The sequence below is a fragment of the Nomascus leucogenys genome, chromosome 19 (assembly GCF_006542625.1).
Source record: "Nomascus leucogenys isolate Asia chromosome 19, Asia_NLE_v1, whole genome shotgun sequence".
NCBI classification, from domain to species: Eukaryota; Metazoa; Chordata; class Mammalia; order Primates; family Hylobatidae; genus Nomascus; species Nomascus leucogenys.
Genome location: NC_044399.1, coordinates 58,956,258 through 58,976,200, shown reverse-complemented (window position 1 = coordinate 58,976,200; position 19,943 = coordinate 58,956,258). Strand labels below are relative to the sequence as shown.

Genomic DNA, 19,943 nt, shown 5'->3' with positions numbered 1-19,943 from the left:
TAGTGTATTTCAGTAAAGCCACTGCTAAGACTTCTGGGGCATGGTGGTACCACACAGCTAAATAGCATGGAATTCTGGGAGCAATCCCTAATGTTCAGATACGGACCTCTGTCCTGCCCAGAGCCATATACTTTCTCACTCAGGCTGTTGTTTCCCACAAGTTTTGAAAATTGTCCAGTTTTCTCCTTTGTCAAGTTCCTGGTTGAAAAGGATCTGCTCATTTTAAGATCTGTTGGTTCACATCCTACCCCATTTAAAGCATTTGTGTGGGAGAATGATACAGTGCCCACCCTGACTACAAAATAAGAAGTTCCTTCTCCACGGCCTAAACCTGGCTCTGAGGGAAATGTAAGAGCAGCTCTCTGGCAGTGGAATTAGGCAGAGAGTTGATGAGTCTTAGGGCTTGTGGCCTCATGGTCAATCAGCTATTTTATGGCATCTTTTGATAAAGCACTGGTTCAAAGCAATAATAGGTGAGATCTTGGCTCTTTTTAGGCTGAAATTGTACAGTGTTGAGTTAACAAGAAAAATCTTTCACCTGATCCTAGCTAAGCTGATGTAAAGGGTCTGTGACATGCATGAATTGCTTTAAAAAAAAAAAAAAACCTGGTTTAACAAATGACTTATTTATTCAGCCCACGGGTTGAATGTGGCCCATAGGTGGTAGTTACTTCTTTTTTTTTTGATATAGGGTCTGCTTTGTCACCCAGGCTGGAGTGTAGTGGCGTGATCATGGCTCACTGCAGCCTTGAACTCCCAGGCTCATGTTATCCTCCCACCTCAGCCTCCTGAGTAGCCACCATGCCTGGCTAATTTTTTGTATTTTTAGTAGAGATGAGGTTTTGCCATGTTGGGCTCAAGCAATTCTTCCGCCTTGCTTCCCAAAGTGGTGGGATTACAGGTGTGAGCCACCACGCCCCTGTGGTGTTCACATTTAAAAAAAAATTAGTTGCTGATACATAAACACTGCAGGGTTTCAATAAATATCCAAACTTCTGCCTTCCCTTACAAAACCAGAGGCGTTGACAACACTAAGCTGAAGTTGAGTATCAGCTGCCCCTCTTAGAAAGTGCCCCTTCTCTTATTTGAGTCTGCTCTGGCTCTAGACACTGTGTCCACAACCCCTGCCATATGGTGCACATGGGGCATTAACAATCTGTTGACAATTGAGGTTACTTGTCTTTATGTTTGTACAGATCTTGGTTGTGGAATCTTTAATTCTGGTTGGTTTGTGCAAATGCATGGAAAGCAAAAGAATCATCGTTATAAATAAATTGAAGCTTGAGGATGACTTCGTAAAATAACTAATATTTGCAAAGAAAGGGGAAGAGGACATTTTCTAATAAGCATTAGCCAGGAGCAGCCACCCCAAGTACATTTTATTCCCAGGTATATTTATTTTGGGACTAATAGCAATCAAAACAAAGTAAGCGGAAGGTCTTTTTTGTAAGGGTAAGATGACTGTGTTCCTGCAGCCTGGACACTGACTGCTGCAATGAAATTGGATCTCTTGAGCATGTCTTCCAAGGACAAATTTGGATAGTAAGCCAGGTAGAAGGCCAGAGCTCCCACAAAGCTGTCACCAGCACCCTGTAATTAAAAGCACAGTTTTGAAGATAAGCATGTAGTCAATCTGTTGCCCAAACTACATATTTTAAAAATATTTAAGTAAACTTAATTTTAGTTTTAGATGTACAGAAAAGGAACAAGGATAATACAGAGTTTCCATGTATTCATACCCAGTTCTGTTAACATCTTACTGTGGTACATTTATCACCACTAAAGAAATAATATATTATTAACTGAACTTCATACTTTTTTCAGAGGTTACTAGTTTTGCTTAATGTCTTTTTCTGTTCCAGGATCCCATCCAACATACCATATTATACTTAATTGTCATATTTCCATAGACTCCTGTAGGCTGTGATAGTTTCTTAGACATTCTTTGTTTTTGATGATTCTTTTTTTTTCTTTTTTTAAAGAGACATGGTCTCGCTCTGTTGCCCAGGCTGAAGTGCAGTGGCACAATCATAGCTCACTGCAGCCTGGGCTCAACTCCTGAATGAACTCCTGGCTGGGCACAAGCAATCCGCCTGCTTCAGCCTCTGAAGTAGCCGGGACTACAGGCATGTGCAACACCTGGCTAATTTTTAAAAATTTTAATTAAAAAAAAAAAAAGGGTCTCACTATGTTGACCAGCCTGGTCTTGAACGGCTGGCCTCAAGCAATCCTCCTCCCTCAGCCTCCCAAATGGTGGGATTACAGGTGTGAGCCACTGCACCTGGCTGTCGTTGATGATTTTGATAGTTTTGAGGAGAACTTTTCACATATTTTGTAGCACATACCTTAATTGGGTTATGTCCGTTTTTCTCACAGGCTGTGGTTATGGTTTTTGGAAGACCACAGAGGTGAAATGTCATTTTCATCACATCATATTAAGGGTACATATGATCAACATGACTTCTTACTGATGGTGTTAACCTTGATCACCTGGCTAAGGTAGTCTTTGCCAAGTTTCTTCACTGTAAAGTTACTTTGCTCCCTTTTTTCATGTTGCACTCTTTGTTTTTTTAATTTTAATTTTTTTTCATGTTGGAAAGCAAGTCATTACACGTATTCCACTCTTAAGGGTTGGGGAATTATTCCCTGAAGTTATGCTCTATCTCCTTATGGGTGGAGTTTCTATGCTCTATCCCCTTAAGGGTGAAGTTTCTACATAAATTATTTGGAATTCTTCTGTATGGGAGATTGGTCTCTTCCATTTATTTATTCAGTCATTTATATCAGTATGAACTCATGGTTATTTGTTTTATTCTTTGGGCTATAATTCAATGCTATATTATTTTGTTGTTCAAATTGTTCCAGTTTTGGCCATCGGGAGCTTTTCCAGTTGGCCCCTGTGTCCTTTTGACATACGCCCATCCTTTTGGTTTTGAGTACTTTCTGGCATTACAAGATGCCCCAGGGGGCCGGGCATGGTGGCTCACACCTGTAATCCCAGCACTTTGGGAGGCTGAGGTGGGCAGATGGCTGGAGCCCAGGAGTTTGAGACCAGACTTGGCAACATGGCAAAACCTCGCCTCTACAAAAACAAAACAAACAAAATCCCCCAAGATGCTCCAGGGTCATCTTGTATAGTCCCTGCCCTAGCCCTAGAATTAGCCATTTCTTCTAGGCCAACTGAAAAATGCACATAGAAAGAGCTGAGAGCCATTTGATATTATTTCTAAACCAAATATAGGGACACATCAAGTTTCTTTCCATTTTCTCTGAAGCTCCTAAGATCCAAGCTGGTGAAGGCCATGGAAACAGAAAACATCCTGAGAAAGTCTGTGGACCTGTGCCTTTGGACAGAGCAATACCTGCTTGTGTTTGTCTAACAATTGTGTCCAGGACAATTTAAATGTGACTACACAGTCTCACTTGAAAAACCATTCTTCTTGTAGATTTGAGTTCATTGTAGATTCTGGATATTAGCCCTTTGTCAGATGAGTAGATTGCAAAAATTTTCTCCCATTCTGTAGGTTGCCTGTTCACTCTGATGGTAGTTTCTTTTGCTGTGCAGAAGCTCTTTAGTTTAATTAGATCCCATTTGTCAATTTTGGCTTTTGTTGCCATTGCTTTTGGTGTTTTAGACATGAAGTCCTTGCCCATGCCTATGTCCTGAATGGTATTGCCTAGGTTTTCTTCTAGGGTTTTTATGGTTTTAGGTCTAACATTTAAGTCTTTAATCCATCTTGAATTAATTTTTGTATAAGGTGTAAGGAAGGGATCCAGTTGCAGCTTTCTACATATGGCCAGCCAGTTTTCCCAGCACCATTTATTAAATAGGGAATCCTTTCCCCATTTCTGGTTTTTGTCAGGTTTGTCAAAGGTCAGATGGTTGTAGATATGCGGCATTATTTCTGAGGGCTCTGTTCTGTTCCATTGGTCTATATCTCTGTTTTGGTACCAGTACCATGCTGTTTTGGTTACTATAGCCTTGTAGTATAGTTTGAAGTCAGGTAGCGTGATGCCTCTAGCTTTGTTCTTTTGGCTTAGGATTGACTTGGTAATGCAGGCTCTACACCATGGAATACTATGCAGCCATAAAAAATGATGAGTTCATGTCCTTTGTAGGGACATGGATGAAGCTGGAAACCATCATTTTCAGCAAACTATCGCAAGGACAAAAAACTAAACACCGCATGTTCTCACTCATAGGTGGGAATTGAACAATGAGAACACATGGACACAGGAAGGGGAACATCATACACCAGGGCCTGTTGTGGCGTGGAGGGAGTGGGGAGGGATAGCATTAGGAGATATACCTAACATTAAATGACGAGTTGATGGGTGCAGCACACCAACATGGCACATGTATACATACGTAACTAACCTGCATGTTGTGCACATGTACCCTAAAACTTAAAGTATAATAAAAAAAGAAAAACCATTCTTAGGCCGGGCGCGGTGGCTCACGCCTGTAATCCCAGCACTTTGGGAGGCCGAAGTGGGCGGATCACGAGGTCAGGAGATTGAGACCATCCTGGCTAACACGGTGAAACCCTGTCTCTACTAAAAATACAAAAAATTAGCTGGGCGAGGTGGCGGGCACCTGTAGTCCCAGCTACTCGGGAGGCTGAGGCAGGAGAATGGCGTGAACCCGGGAGGCAGAGCTTGCAGTGAGCCGAGATAGTGCCACTGCACTCCAGCCTGGGCGACAGAGCGAGACTCCGTCTCAAAAAAAAAAAAAAAAGAAAAACCATTCTTGTATTCAACAGCTCTCAGGGTCATTTTCTACCTCTTCCCAGCTTGCTGTTCCTTAGACCTAAGGGCTTTCATAACAAATCTTGAGGCTACACCTCAGGCTTTTTAAAGAACCTTGGCATGCAAGATTGTTTCAGTCACAGTTGATGTATTTAATGGGCTATGTGCCCAGCAGAGTGATGGGTGCTAGAAAAGGACTAAAATCCATTGTGGATTAAATACTAAATAGTATTGCAGAATTTATAAGTACTGTCAGATTTTAAGAAGGGATTTGAAGAAAGCGCCTCCCCCTCCCCGCCCCTGCCGGAAGGGAGTCCTTATAGAATGAGCCAGATTTATAAGAGAAGGCAGACCTCAAAGAATAAAGACACAGGAGGAGGAAGGACCAGCGTGAGCTCATGACACCATGAGTGGCTTTAAGGAGAATGACATTTCCCCTTGTTTACACAAAGCCATCAATATTAAACTTGCCAAGGGGTGATAGTAATGCAGGTGTGCATGCAACTTTCATTGCCCCCATGAATATTGTCTGAGTGCCTAAAATGTGTTATGCCCTATGCTAGCTGCTTTGCAACGTTTACTGGTCTTTCCTGAAGGATGCAATGGAGAAAGAGACAGACATGGTTCCTTCCCACTCTCAGTTTACAGCACAGCAGCCGACATGAGAAAGGCCTGAAACCTGAAAAACTATGAGCTGACTGGAGGGTTATTATGAAAACATGGAAAATGCCACAAGATATGAAGAGTTATAGCAAACTCCCAGATGCCAAGTCTTGACTCCTCCTTACATTACATACAAAATTAAATTCCAGCTAAAGTCTTGAATGTAAAAAACAAAACAGTAAAATAGTAAGATGAAAATTTTGATGAATATTTTTGTATAACCCCAGACAGGGAGAACATAAGCAAGTCAGTAAACACAAAAAGACATAACGAAAAAAATAACAGGTTTTTAATTTTATAAACATATTTTAAAAATTGTATGTCCAAAGATACTATAAATAAAGCCAAGTGAAAAAGTACAGATTTGGTGAAAATCTTTGCAATACATGTAACATATCCTCAGTATTCAAAGAATATCTTCAAACTGCTAGGAAAAAGACAAATGTAGGATAAAAATGTATAAAGATATAGGCCTGCAATTTCAGAAAAGGAAATGTATATCGTCAGTAAGTAATAAACATATGAAAAGATGGTCAATGACTAGAAAATGTGTAACGCTCGGCCGGGCGCCATGGCTCATGCTTGTAATCCCAGCACTTTGGGAGGCTGAGGCGGGTGGATCACGAGGTCAGGAGTTCAAGACCAGCCTGGCCAAGATGGTGAAACCCTGTCTCTACTAAAAATACAAAAGTTAGCCGGGCGTGGTGGCACGTGCCTGTAATCCCAACTACTTGGGAGGCTGAGGCAGAGAACTGCTTAAACCTGGGAGATGGAGGTTGCAGTGAGCTGAGATCACACCACTGCACTCCAGCCTGGGCGACAGAGTGAGACTCCATCTCAAAAAAGAAAGAAAGAAAATGTGTAACGCTCTTTGATTCAACAATTTCAATCCTGCTCCTGGGAATCTCCTACAGAAGGAAAAGCTCCTGTAATATAGGAATATAGGTACAAAGATGCTTATTGCTGCATTATTTTCAAAGGCAAAACACTGGAAACCATCTGATTGTCTATCAAATAGGATGAATAAACTCTTATTATGGAAAAGTATGCAGCTATTAACAAGAAAAGTCTAGCAATAGAAGCACATACTTGGAGAAATGTCAATTAAGTCAAAAAAGGAGGTTTCAGCGTCCATGATCCCATTTGGGGGAAAAGAAATAAAAGAATGAAAAAAGACAAATACCTATCTATATGAGCATATGTGTATTTTTTTAAAGAATATAGAGAAAAATGAAGGATATGTATCGAACTGTGAATATTTGGTTTTCTTATGTGCAAGGTACAGGGACAGTGGTCTTTTTTTCTTTATATACTTTTATATTGTTTGATTTGCTATAAGCTTATAATATTTTTCCAAAAAAGTTTAAGATAATAAAAGTATGAATAGGTTAGCCACGCCTCTGTGCCTCCCTACCTTACACCCTGACCAGAGTGGAGGCACAAGGTGGAAAGGAGACATTCTGGCATTGCTGATAGAAATCAGGTCTACCTACCCCTCTGTTAGCTAGCAGGGTATGTTTTGGCTGCAGACAAGGTTTTTTAGAAAGTTTAAAAAACATGGCTGGGCGTGGTGGCTCATGCCTGTAATCCCAGCACTTTGGGAGGCCGAGGCGGGTGGATCACGAGGTCAGGAGTTCAACACCAGCCTGGCCAAGATGGTGAAACCCTGTCTCTACTAAAAATACAAAAAATTAGCTGGGTGTGGTGGTGGGTGCCTGTAATCCCAGCTACTCGGGAGGCTGAGGCAGAGAACTGCTTGAACCCAGGAGGTGGAAGTTGCAGTGAGCCAAGACTGTGCCACTGCACTCCCATCTGGGCGACAGAGTGAGACTCCGTCTCAAAAAAAAAAAAAAAAAAAAAAGAAAGTTTAAAAAATATTGTACCTACACTTGAAAACACTCTTAAAATCAGTTAAATTCCTTTCCACTACAGCCAAGGCCAGGGAAACACAGGGCTCGGTGGAACTGTGTGTGCTGGAAGCATTATTTAGGCAGCAACGATTCTCACAACTTGATTACCCTTCATTCTCAGGGATACATCATGTGTTGCTTTTTTCTTTCTTTCTTTTAGGATATGGTCTCGCTCTGTCACCCAGGATGGAGTGCAGTAGCATAATCATAGCTCACTGATGCCTTGATCTCCCAGGCTCAAGCAATCCTTCCACCTCAGCCTCTTGAGTAGCTGGGACCACAGGTGTGCACCACCATACCCAGCTAATCTTTTTATTTTTTGTAGAGATGAGGTTGGCCAGGCATGGTGGCTCACGTCTGTAATCCCAGCACATTGGGAGCAAGACCAGCCTGGGCAACGTCGCGAAGCCCTGTCTCTATAAAAAACATAAAAATTAGCTGGGCATTGTGGTGTGTGCCTGTAGTCCTAGCTATCTGGGAGATTGAGGCAGGAGGATCACCTGAGCCCAGGGATGTCGAGCCTGCAGTGAGCTGTGATCATGTCACTGCACTCCAGCCTGGGCAAAAGAGTGAGATCCTGTCCAAACAAACAAACAAAACAAATAAATAGCCGGGATCTTCCCATGTTGCCCAAGTGGGTCTCAAACTCCTGGGCTCAAGGGATCCTCCAGCCTTGGCCTCCCAAAGTGCTGGGATTACAGGTACGAGCCACTGTGCCTGGCCCACACACTGTGTTGATAGAGAATAGAAGATAAGTCCTTCCTATATTAAAAATAAGGGGTTCCCAACAAAGAAAACTCTAGACTAGATGGCTTCGCTGGATAATCCTTGCAAACATTTAAGTAAGAAGTAATCCTAATTCTACACAAATTCTTTAAGAAAATAGAAGAGCCAAGGAAACACTTTATAATGCTAGTGTCACCATGATACCAAAACCAGACCATGACATTGCAGGAAAACAAAAAAGATCAATACCTTTTGTGAATATAGATGTAAAAACCTTAACTTTTTAAAGCAAATTAAATATATGTGTGTATATATATATATATAAAAAATATATGATAATGCATCATGACCAAGTAGAATTTATCCCAGGAATGCAAGATTGGTTTAACATTTTAAAAAATCAATGTAATTCAGTAATATTAAAAACCTTATGATTATATCAACAGGAGCTGAAAAAGCATATGACAAAATTCTACATTCATTCATGATAAAAGTTCAGCAAATTTAGAAAGAAGGTGTAACTTGATCTTCTTGATAAAGAGCATTTATGAAAAATCTATAGCTAACATCATACTCAACCAGAAAGACTGAATGCTTCCTCCCTAATATTGGGAACAATCAAAGATGTCTGTTCTCACTACTTCTACTCAACATTGTACTGGATTGCCTAGCCAGTGCAAAAGGACAGGGGAAAAAAAGAAAGAAAAGGCATACAGATTGAAAAGGAAGAAGTAAAACATTTTTTCTTTGTAGATGACATAGTGACCCATGTAGAAAATCCTAAGAAGTCCAGCCAAAAAGCTACTAGAAATAGTAGGTTTAGCAAGGTAACAGGACACAAGGTCACTATAAAAAACCAACTGTGGCCGGGCAGGGTGGCTCACGCCTGTAATCCCAGCACTTTCGGAGGCCGAGACGGGTGGATAACAACGTCAGGAGTTCGAGACCATCCTGGCTAACATAGTGAAACCCCATCTCTACTAAAAATACAAAAAAAATTAGCCAGGCATGGTGGCAGGCGCCTGTAGTCCCAGCTACTCGGGAGGCTGAGGCAGGTGAACGGTGTGAACCTGGGAGGTGAAGCTTGCAGTCAGCCAAGATCGCATCACTGCACTCCAGCCTGGGTAACAGAGTGAAAAAAACCAATCGTATTTCTATATGTTAGCAATGAACAAGAACTCAAAGTTATCAAAACATTTGCAACAGCATTTTAAAAATGAAGTATTTAAGGCTAAATTTAACTGAATATGTGTAAGATCTATCCACTATTGCTATGGAAAGTAAAAGAAAAATTAAAGAAAAATAAATGGTGAGAGTTTCAAGGATGGGAAAACTCAATATTCTTAAGAGATCAATTCTCCCCAAATTGATCTATAGATTAATGCAATTCCAATAAAAATCCCAGCTGGCAATTATTGTAAATTAATAAACTGATTTTAAAATGTATATGTAAATGGAAATGACCTAGAATAGCCAAAACAGTTTTGAAAAAGAACAAAGTTTCCAGGCTTACCATAAGCTGCAGTAATTAGACACAGAGATACTGACATAAGGATAGACACGTAGCTCACTCGATAACTTGATAGAAGAGTCCAGATACAGACCCACAAATATATGGTCAACTGATTTCCAACAAAGGTATAGGTTGAGTATCCCTTATCTGAAATACATGGGACCAGAGATGTTTTGTATTTCAGATTTTTTTTTTGATTTTTGGAATATTTGCATTATACTCACTGGTTGAGTATCTCTTATCCAAAAATTTGAAATCCAATATACTCCAATGAACATTTCTTTTGAGGGTCAGGTTGGCACTGAAAAAATTTCAGATTTTGAAGCTTTTTTTTGAGACAGGGTCTCACTCTGTTGCCCAGGCTGGAGTGTGGTGGCATGATCTTGGCTCACTGTAACCTCCACCTCCTGAGTTCAAGCAATCCTCCCACTTCAGCCTCCCAAGTAGCTGGGAGTATAGATGTGTGCCACCACACCTGGCCTTTTTTTTTTTTTTGAGTCAGAGTCTCACTCTGTAGCCCAGGCTGGAGTGCAATGGTGCTATCTTGACTCACTGTAACTTCCGCCTCCTGAGTTCAAGCAGTTCTCCTGCCCCAGCCTCCCAAGTAGCTGGGATTACAGGCATCTGCCACCACGCCTGGCTAATTTTTGTATTTTTAGTAGAGATGAGATTTCACCATATTGGCCAGGCTGGTCTCGAGCTCCTGACCGCATGATCCGCCTGCCACGCCCTCCCAAAGTGCTGGGATTACAGCCGTGAACCACCATGCCTGGCCAGCTAATTTTTTTATTTGTGTGTATGTGTATGTGTGTATGTATGTGTGTGTGTGTGTGTGTGTGTGTATATATATATATATACAGAGAGAGAGAGACAGAGACAGAGAGAGAGATGGGGTTTCACCATGTTGCCCAGGCTGGTCTTGAACTCCTAGGTTCAAGGGACCTACCTGCCTTGGTCTCTTGAAGTGCTGAGATTACAAGTGTGATTACAGGGATGACACTGCACCTGGCTCATGATTTTGAAGCATTTTGGATTGTGGATTTTGGATTAGGGAAACTCAACCTGTACCCAGTAATTCAATGGAGGAAAGGGCAGTCTTTTAAACAAATGGTTCTGGGACAAATGGATATCCATATGCAAGAACACAAACCCTTATCTCACACCATAGACAACAATTAACTCAAAATGGGTCACAAACCTAAATGTAAGAGTTGAAACAACAAACTTCCAGAAGAAGACAGGAGAAAAGCTGTAACCTTGTGCTAGGCAAATTTCTTAGGACACCAAAAGCACAAAGATTAAAAAACCTGATAAACTGAAATTTATCAAAATTTAAAGCCTTTGCCCTTCAAAAGAATATCAAAAGATAAGCCATGGACTGGGATAAAATATTTGCAAAACATGTATCTGGTAAAGTACTGTTATAACTCAATAATACAACCCAATAAGACCAACAACCCAATAAAAATGGGCAAGAGATTTGAACAGAAGCTTCATCAAAGAAGCTGCATCATGCATATGCCAAATAAGTATATGAAAAGATGCTCAATATCATCAGACACTAGGGAAATGCAAATTCAAAACACAGTGAGATGGCATTATATACCTAGTACAAAGACAAATGTTTAAAGCTGAAAGTACCAATGGTTGGTGTAAATGTGGAGATACGAGAAGTCTTATTCATTGCTTGTGGGAATGCAAAATGATACAGACACTTTGGAAAATAGTTTGGCAGTTTCCTAATAATGTTAAACATGTATTTATAAAACCCAGCAATTCTATTCCTAGCTATTTATCCAAAAGAAATGAAAGTATATATCCATGTAAAGACCTATATGTGAATGTTTACAGCAGCATTACTTATAATCACTCGAAACTGGAAACAATCCAGATGTTGTAGAACTGATGAATGGATAAACAAACTGTGGCACATCCAGACAAGGCAATACTACTTAGCAATAAAATGGAAGGAACTGCTGATAAAACAGCATGGATGAATCTCAAAAGAATTATGCTAAGTGGGAGAAGCCAGGCACAAAAGACTACATGTCATATTGTATGATTTTTGTGATGGTGAATTTTATGTGTTAACTTGACTACGTTGAATGATGCCCACATAGCTGGCTAAACATTATTTCTGCTTAACAGAAATAATGTTTCTATGTCTGTGACAGTGTTTCTGGAAGAGACTGTCATTTTAATTTGTAGACTGAGTAAAGAAGATTGGTCCTCACCAATGTGGGCAGGCATCTTCTAATCTGTTGAGGGCGTGGATGGAACTAAAAGGCAGAAGGGCAAATTCTTTCTCTCTCTCCTTGAGCTAGGACATCTATGTTCTCCCCTCTCCCTCAGCACACTAACTGGGATCTCAGGCCTTTGACCTCAGACCAAATTGTACCACTGGCTTTCCTAGTTCTCCATCCTGCAGATCTTGGGCCTTCTTGGCTTCCATAACTGCACATGTCAATTCCCATAATAAATCTACACACACACACACACACATACACTACATACACATACACACATACATATACATATACATATACACATACACATATACATCTCTCTTCTTGGTCTGATTTCTCTGGTGAACCCCAACTAATATCAATTCATTTATATGAAATCCTAGAAAAGGTAAAAATGTGGCAACAGAAAGCAGGCCAGGGGCTGGGGAGTACTGACTGCAAAGGGACTGCACAGGAACTTTCTGGGGTGATGAAAATACTCTAGGTTATGATTATAGTGGTGATTAAATGACTGTATACATTCATCAAAACTCATTGAATCATGCACTGAAAATGGGTAAAATCTTATTGTATAAAAATTATATCTAATACAACTGATTTTTTAAAAAGGCAGAGGGGTGGGTATGTGTATTGAGTTATACAGGAATGTCAGGTTTGAAAACCTTGAAAGTTATTTCCTGGGTTTACTATTGATTTACTCCAAAGTGCGTGGTTGAGATAATTATTGAGATTTACTGTGGGCCATGCTTAAGAGTTTTGATTGGCATATGGGAAGTTATTTGTCCTTATATTGAGAGCTCCAATTCCACCTCTGCTCTTCCAGTCTAAAGATTTCTTTCTTCTGGCAGCCTGGGCTTTGGAGTAAGATAGACCTGTGTGTGAATCTTGGCCTCACCACTTACTAGCTTTATGACATTGGGGAAATTAATGTAAATTCTCTGTGACTTTGTTTTCTTATATATAAAATGAAGTTATTAACATCTCTCTCATAAGGATTTTGTGAACATTAAAAAACAGCTCAACTTTCAATAGAAGAGAGAAATTAAAAAATAAAAGCTAAACAACTGTTAGTTCTTTCCTTTCTGACCAAAAGCATTTCTAGTCTTTTCCCTAATTAAAAGTTGATGGCTTTGTTTCCACTGAATCTACCATCCCTTGGTGCTCAATCTTTTTACCTAAAATCAATGAACAGAACTCTTAAATGTCATTTCTTCATTTATTTTTTCACTTCCTCCCTTGACCTCCCTTGCTCTTTTGCACAGCCTCCACGCAGACTGGGCATGTTCACTTCACTGCTGGTTCACGCTCTGCCCTTCTCCCACTCCTTCTTGCCTTGCGAAGTCCCCCTTTCTCTGTGTCTAGTTTAGAAGCCATTGATCCTACCAGTCTTCTTTACCTTTTTGGGCCTTCATTCAAAACCCTTTGCTGTCTTTCTTTAGAAGGCCCTGCTCCTTTATGATATCTTCCCAGAGTACCTCATTTTGCCAAAGTTACTCGAAACACTTCAACAACCTATGTGCTTAACCCAACAATTCCTATAAAAGGTCAGCATTCTATTTCCTGTTTGCCTTGGTATAGAGTGGAGTATAGATTAAATGGCCAAATCCACATCAAGAAAGAGCTCTGGTTGCAATTAGGTTGACTCACCCACAAAATACAAAAGCAATTTACTTAAAGGATTCTGAAAATAGATAAATTGTTAACAGTCACATTAAATGTTATTAAGAATCCACAAGTCTATACTGATATAAAATAAATAAATATACTGGAGAAAGAAAAATTCTTCCTTACAGTAAATGCCAGCTAGTAAAAACCTTTAAAAAGTCACTATTTGGCAACTATCATAGTGCTGTCTGATTGAGGGAGGAATCATCAATGGAGGTATTAACACTGCTGGGTAAAGGTAGGATGAGGGTAGGATATTTACAAGTTATAAATAATCCCCCCACAGATTATGTATTAATTACAGGGACAAAAAGAGTAATTGTACACTTGAGAAACCTGGTAGGCACCACCTTAACCAAGTGACCAACAGTAGCATCACCAATAAGAAGACAAACTGACACCACTGCTCCCTGATGTGGGGCCTGGAGAAGGACACAAGGTCACGGATGTAGTATTCCTGCCTCAAATGCATAAGACAGACCTAAATTGACATACATTCTACAAAACAATGAGCTTGTGCTGTTCAAAAAATATCAGTGTCATGAAAGACAACATAGTTTAAGAACCTGTTCCATATTCAAGGAGACTAAAGCAACACATAGTCTTGGATTGGATCCTGAACCAAAAATGATAAAAAACCACTATTGGCACATTATTAGACTGTACATATAAGATTATCTCCATGTAAAACTTCTTGAATTTGATAATTATATTGTATTTTTGTTATGTCCTTTTTTTCAGGAGACATATCCTGAAGTATTAAGAGGTAGAATCATGATGTCTGTGACTTACTCTCAAATCGAGAAAAGGATGATATTGATGTATTTTGAGAGAAAGCAATAAAACAAATGTGGTAAAATGCTAATATTGGGGAAACTAGGTGAAGAGTATATGGGACTACTGCAACATTTCTGTAAGTTTTACTTTTTAAAAGTAAAAAATTTTATTAAAGAAGTTTTGGGGGCTGGGCACGGTGGCTCACGCCTATAATCCCAGCACTTTGGGAAGCCAAGGCTGGCGGATCACCTGAGGTTGGGAGTTCAAGACCAGCCTGACCAACATGGAGAAACCCCATCTCTACTAAATACAAAATTAGCCAGGCATGGTGGCGCATGCCTGTAATCCCAGCTACTTGGGAGGCTGAGGCAGGAGAATCAATCGCTTGAACCTGGGAGGCGGAGGTTGTGGTGAGCTGAGATTGCGCCACTGCACTCCAACCTGGGCAACAAGAGTGAAATTCTGTCCCCAAAAATAATAATAATAATAATAATAATAATAATAATGAAGTTTTAAAAATCCCAAGTGTGAGAAAGAAATCAATATCAGTCACTCTTTGTGAATTTGCAAATGGGCCAATTTCTACCCCTGAATGATTTCTCTCTTTCTTAAGTGGACATCTGCTACAAGTCGGGGTAGACTGAAGTGAAGCTCTTTCCCACACTTGGGAATACCCACCTCATTGTAGTTTCCATTGTAACCATGAACTAGACAATGACACCCCCATGAAACAATGAGAGGACCGGGAGGAACACTTTCTTTTTTTTTCTTTTTTTTTTTTTTTGAGCTGGAGTTTTCGCTCTTGTTGCCCAGGCTGGAGTGCAATAGTGTGATCTCGGCTCACTGCAACCTCTGCCTCCTGGGTTCAAGCAATTCTCCTGCCTCAGCCTCCCAGGTAGCTGGAATTACAAGCGTGTGTCACCAGGCCCGGCTAATTTTTGTATTTTTAGTAGAGACAGGGTTTCAACATGTTGGCCAGGCTGGTCTCAAACTCCTGACCTTGGGGGATCCGCCTGCCTCGGCCTCCCAAAGTGCTGGGATTACAGGTGTGAGCCACTATGCCCAGCCTGGGAGGAACACTTTTTAGCTGTGACAGTGATTGCCAAAAAACAAAAAGCTGAGGCCTGGGATGTTAGTGGCAGCCCTGTTGTGATGGTATCCAGCGCCGTATGCCAAGACCACCACTGGTTTCTTCTGTTTTCAACCAAGAACCATGACAGCGGCAATCTCCATCTGTTAAACTCTTATGAGAGGTCGGAAATCTTGTCCATGTCTTTCCCTGCTGACTCCTTAGAGTTTTACAATCCCTTAAAAGTACTGTGTGTTCAATTAATGCTTGCTGATGGACGGTCTCTCAGTTGCCCCAGTCTCCACCTTCTCACCAGATGTGAGATGCAGGGGTTCTGTGTTTCTCTGCACCAAGAGGGCAGCAGTTGGACTACTGAGCCCCGAACCACAAAGAAGCAGGGAGGCTCCTGGCTGACAGGGGCCTTTGGGTCAAAGAAAAGAAGGCTGATCTGAAAAGTCACACTACATCCAACGATGGAAAAACTCTTTGAAATTTAAACATGAAAGGGGAAGAAAAGGCCTTGTACTCTTTACAGAGGAGTGGAAGGGTAAGGAAGAGAGTGAACTTTTACTGTTTGCTCCTCATCAAGAGGCAGCAAAGCTGGGTATTTATATACACACACACAACATTGACCTCATTTCATCTTCACACTGACCCTGCACTCCCCTGCCACTGAAACTTGAGGGAATTGAGTCTCAGAAACATCCAGTCATTTGTAAGTCATTTACCAGTCATTTATCAGAGCAGGTAAATGGCAGAGCTGCACTTTGTACCCAGACCCAGTGATTCCTGCTCTCATCCTGTTCCACCACCCAGTGAAGGTTTGGGGCAAGCAGGCAAAGAGGGACGGAAAAAGGAAGGAAACCAAGCTGAAAAGAGTCTCCCTCCCTTTTGACATCCTGTAATCCCTTTGTGTTTCTCTTAGGACTTGAGTTCATTGTGCTGAACGTTTTCTGTACAAGCCTTCGCTATGGGACAATATGAACTCTCTTTAGGGCAGGGACTACTTCTCTGTCCCCTCTGTTTCTCCTGCTGCCTTGTCCCTTGCTTTGAGTTGACCTGACTTATTGGTCCTGGCTCTATCATGTTCTTCTCTTCCCATGATCTCTTCTAAGGTGACCAGATGGCCCTTGCTGAACTACATGTGACTTTCTTTTGTGTTAGTGAAAATGAAGGTTAGGTTGCCACGGCCCAGAGTTACTTGATATTCTCATTGTTGAATCTATTTATACCACAAAGCTTTCAAGTGCCAATAAATTACTTGGCTGTTGATTCACATCTTCAGTGTAACTATTTTTATACACTGGTATGATTTTTTTTTAAATGGAAAGTGCTTTAAAAGTAGGAGCTGTATTGTATCACTGTGATTTTCCTGTAAGTCAAGTACTTTCCAATCAATCATTCTTGGAATAATGAAATAGTTCTCATTGATACAACATGATGGTTTTAACCTTTTACTGAAAATTATTTTTGTGCCAAAAGGGGTGATGGAATAATTCATCTTCCTTCAATATAATACCCATGTGGCTACTACCCTTTGCCTTCTCACAGTGATTTCCTCTTAAGGAAGAGCTGCTCTTATAGAATGGGTGTGGCATCTGAAACCCCTGCCTTCCTGAGGTCCTTGACACTTCTGGGTTCTGAGTTCTAGTGGTGCCCATGGAGGAAGCTGGGGAATCAGGGAAGCGCAAGGACAGGAAAACTGGCCCCATGGAATACCTGAGCCTTCTAGTGGGGGTGGGAGGGTGCCGGTGGGAGGGTTGAGGACTTCGCAGGGCTGGTGAGAGATGACACTCATGAGCAGCTGGTGAGATGACCCCAAGGGGAGAATCTGAGAGGCAGGAGCCCCTGAGGCAGTGCCTGGAGCTGGGTGTGGGTCTGGGTGGGCAGCCTCTGCTGCTAGGGCTCGAGGCAATGTTGCCATAGGGAGGCTGGTTTCTTATTTCCCTTCCCCTCCGTTTCAGACAATCCTGTCTGTCCATAGCTGCCTCACTCCCCTCTCCCTCCCATTGTCCCTTGCCTGCCTGGGCCCTTGACTATGGCCATGGGTTAGTTCCTTCACTGAAGGTACCCGACTCATATCCCTGCTTCTTAAGGCTCTGCTCTCCAATAAACGCTGTGGAGCTGGCATAAATGTGTGACATCCCCAGCAGAGCACACTTCCATGTTAATCTGAGTCTGCTGGTCTGCGATAGCTTTTGTTGTGAGGCTCTGCTCAGAGTCAGGCTCTCTGCTGAGTGCTTTCCAGGTTATGGCCTTTGTTTTCATTAGAACCCAGGGGAGGTAGGCTTATTTAGGGCTGCGGTGTATGATTAGGCAAAGTGGCATTGCGCAAGGGTGCCCAGCTGAGGGCTGAGAGTGGGCTGTGGGCCATGGCCAGCTCACCAAGCTGTGTGCCTATCGAGAGGGGCAGCTTCTTCTACAATAATTTGCACAGAGTGTCACAGACGCCAGCAGCAACCCTGGGCCATCCTTATTTTATGCTGAGGAAACTGGGATTCAAGGTTAAATCTCTTGCCCAGTGTAAAGAAAAGGTGGTAAATGGCAGTTGAGATTTGTACCAAGGTCATCTGTGCAGGAATTCAGCAGCAGAGCAGATGGAGAAGCTATTTTGGGGGAAAGAGACTGCCCACATTTTCCCATTTCCCCATGGGAAGGCTTATGTTTTCCATAGTGATGAAGAAATACAGGGATGGAAGAGGGAAGGCTGTGAAGCTCCAGTGAGGCTCCACTGCATGGGGGGGGTCCATTTTCCTCTGTGTGCTTGTGGCAGGAGCAGAGAACATGAACTAGCATTGTCCTGGGCAGGTGTGGGGGAGGAGCAGGGGTACAAAGGAAGCAAAGGTTTCAAGAAAGAATATTTCAGATGAACAATCAGAGAGTCTGACCTGGATCAGGAAAGAAGAGAGGTCAGGAGAGGGTCAACAGGCAAGGAGAAAGTACAGGGAACTAAGACAAGTGGGAATGGCGTACAAGAGGTGAAAGCCAGGGGTTGCTCAGAGAGGAGGATGTGAGGTTTTACTGGAGAATTGAAGTGGTCCCAAGGAGGTACTAGCAATGTCCTGGAGGTTGTCATGGGAGTGGGAGGCTGCAGTGGAGTGGAGGTGAAGAGTCACCGGAGTACAGGACATCTAGGAGCTATGAGACTTGGTAATGGTTCATCCTCATGGCACTGAAGTCATCCTACATCATGACAGCATGGGGACAGAGAGAAAAATGGTCATGTAGGCACCAAAGTCCTAGATAAACAGACATGGATCAGGAAAGGAAGTTGGGGTGTATGTAGCCATACAGTTTCAGCTGCTATCAATAGAATGGGTCCTAAATCAGTATCTTTAGCCCAGACTCTCCTCTGTCTTTGGATTTGTGTATCTAACCACCTGTGAGCCTGCTTAACCTGGCTCATGTTTCTTGCAGGCAACTCTAACTCAACACGGCCAAAATGAACTCAAAACTCTGCCTTAACATGGGCCTCTTCTTATCTTTTCAGCTTGTGGCACCTCCACACTGAAAACCTGGGGGTCTCCTGGGCATCTTCCCATATACTTCATCAATCACCAGTTGTCGAGTTTAAATCCTAAATGTTTCTCAAATCTGTCCTCCCGTCTCCACCCCTACCCCCACTGCCCCAGTAATGTTCACATCACCTCAGAGGGTCACATTAATTTCCTAGCCAGTCTCCCTGCCTCCAGTCTGGACCCTTCCAGCCCATCCTCTACACTATTGCAAATCTGTCCATGTGGCCTCCGTGGCGTCAACTTCTTAACATGGCACACGAGGTTCCCTAAACCACTTTTCCAGTTTCATCTCTTACTTCTTCCTATTCACTTAAGGAACTTACTTCTTCCTATTCACTTACGGGTCTCAGTACATGGAGACACCTTGGCTTGGACTTTTCCCTAGACTAACTCCTATACTCATTTTTGGAGACTCAGCTTGGGTATTAATTTGGTCATCACGTATTTATTGCCTAGCACTATGTTCAAACCACAGTGCTGTCCCTGAAACCACCAGTCTCAGGCCCTCTGGCTGCCCCCTGCCCTCCCCTGGAGGGTAGGACACCTGTCTTCATCACCTCCGTGTCCTGAGACCTAGTGCAAGGCCTGGACCGTAGCTGAGGTAGGCACTGACTGAGCCAAGAACTCTCAGGAGGATGGGTGCTGAGAGATGAGGTGAGGAGCACACACTGTCCCAGGAACGCCCTGTAGGAGGATGACAATGGAACAGATGCGTGAAAGTTCTGGTTTGCCAAATTCCAGTTGATAGAAAAGGGGACAAGTTGGAGGAAATGATGGGTATGAAGTATAGCTGGGAAAAACCCCCAAGTGATGAAAGTCTCCAAGGTAAGATCTTGTCAGGCAGCTCTAACAGATCCCAGACAATCTTGCAAGAATGACATCACTACCAAGCTTCACTTGTTAGGAATCCGTACCCACGCTGAATGAGTCACTACCCAAACTGCCGAGGGACCCTAACAGTTACAGCGCGTGCATTCCTCCCTGATGTCTTCATGCATTCCATCTCACAAGTAGATGCCACTTTCTTCTCTTTTCAAAACCTCTCCCTACACAAAGCTATTCAGAGCCTACACTGTGGACATGAATTCCTCAGCCATGCTTGTGGTT

General features: G+C 42.2%; 2 protein-coding genes across 6 annotated transcripts in view; one reads left to right on the top strand and one right to left on the bottom strand.

Annotated features, from left to right (window-relative positions):
• BABAM2 (BRISC and BRCA1 A complex member 2) overlaps positions 1 to 19,943 on the top strand; it is a 574,233-nt gene that overhangs the window by 8,415 nt on the left and 545,875 nt on the right. The window lies entirely within an intron of this gene.
• Positions 1,289 to 19,943, bottom strand: part of RBKS (ribokinase) — a 108,683-nt gene continuing 90,028 nt past the window's right edge. The window contains exon 8 of one of the 3 annotated variants that reach the window (XM_030800434.1): positions 1,289 to 1,590. In XM_030800434.1, the coding sequence (XP_030656294.1) occupies positions 1,417 to 1,590 (174 nt within the window). In that variant the 3' untranslated portion in view covers positions 1,289 to 1,416. The remainder of the gene's footprint in view (positions 1,591 to 19,943) is intronic. The other 2 variants (XM_030800436.1, XR_004027070.1) reach the window with 2 other exon arrangements.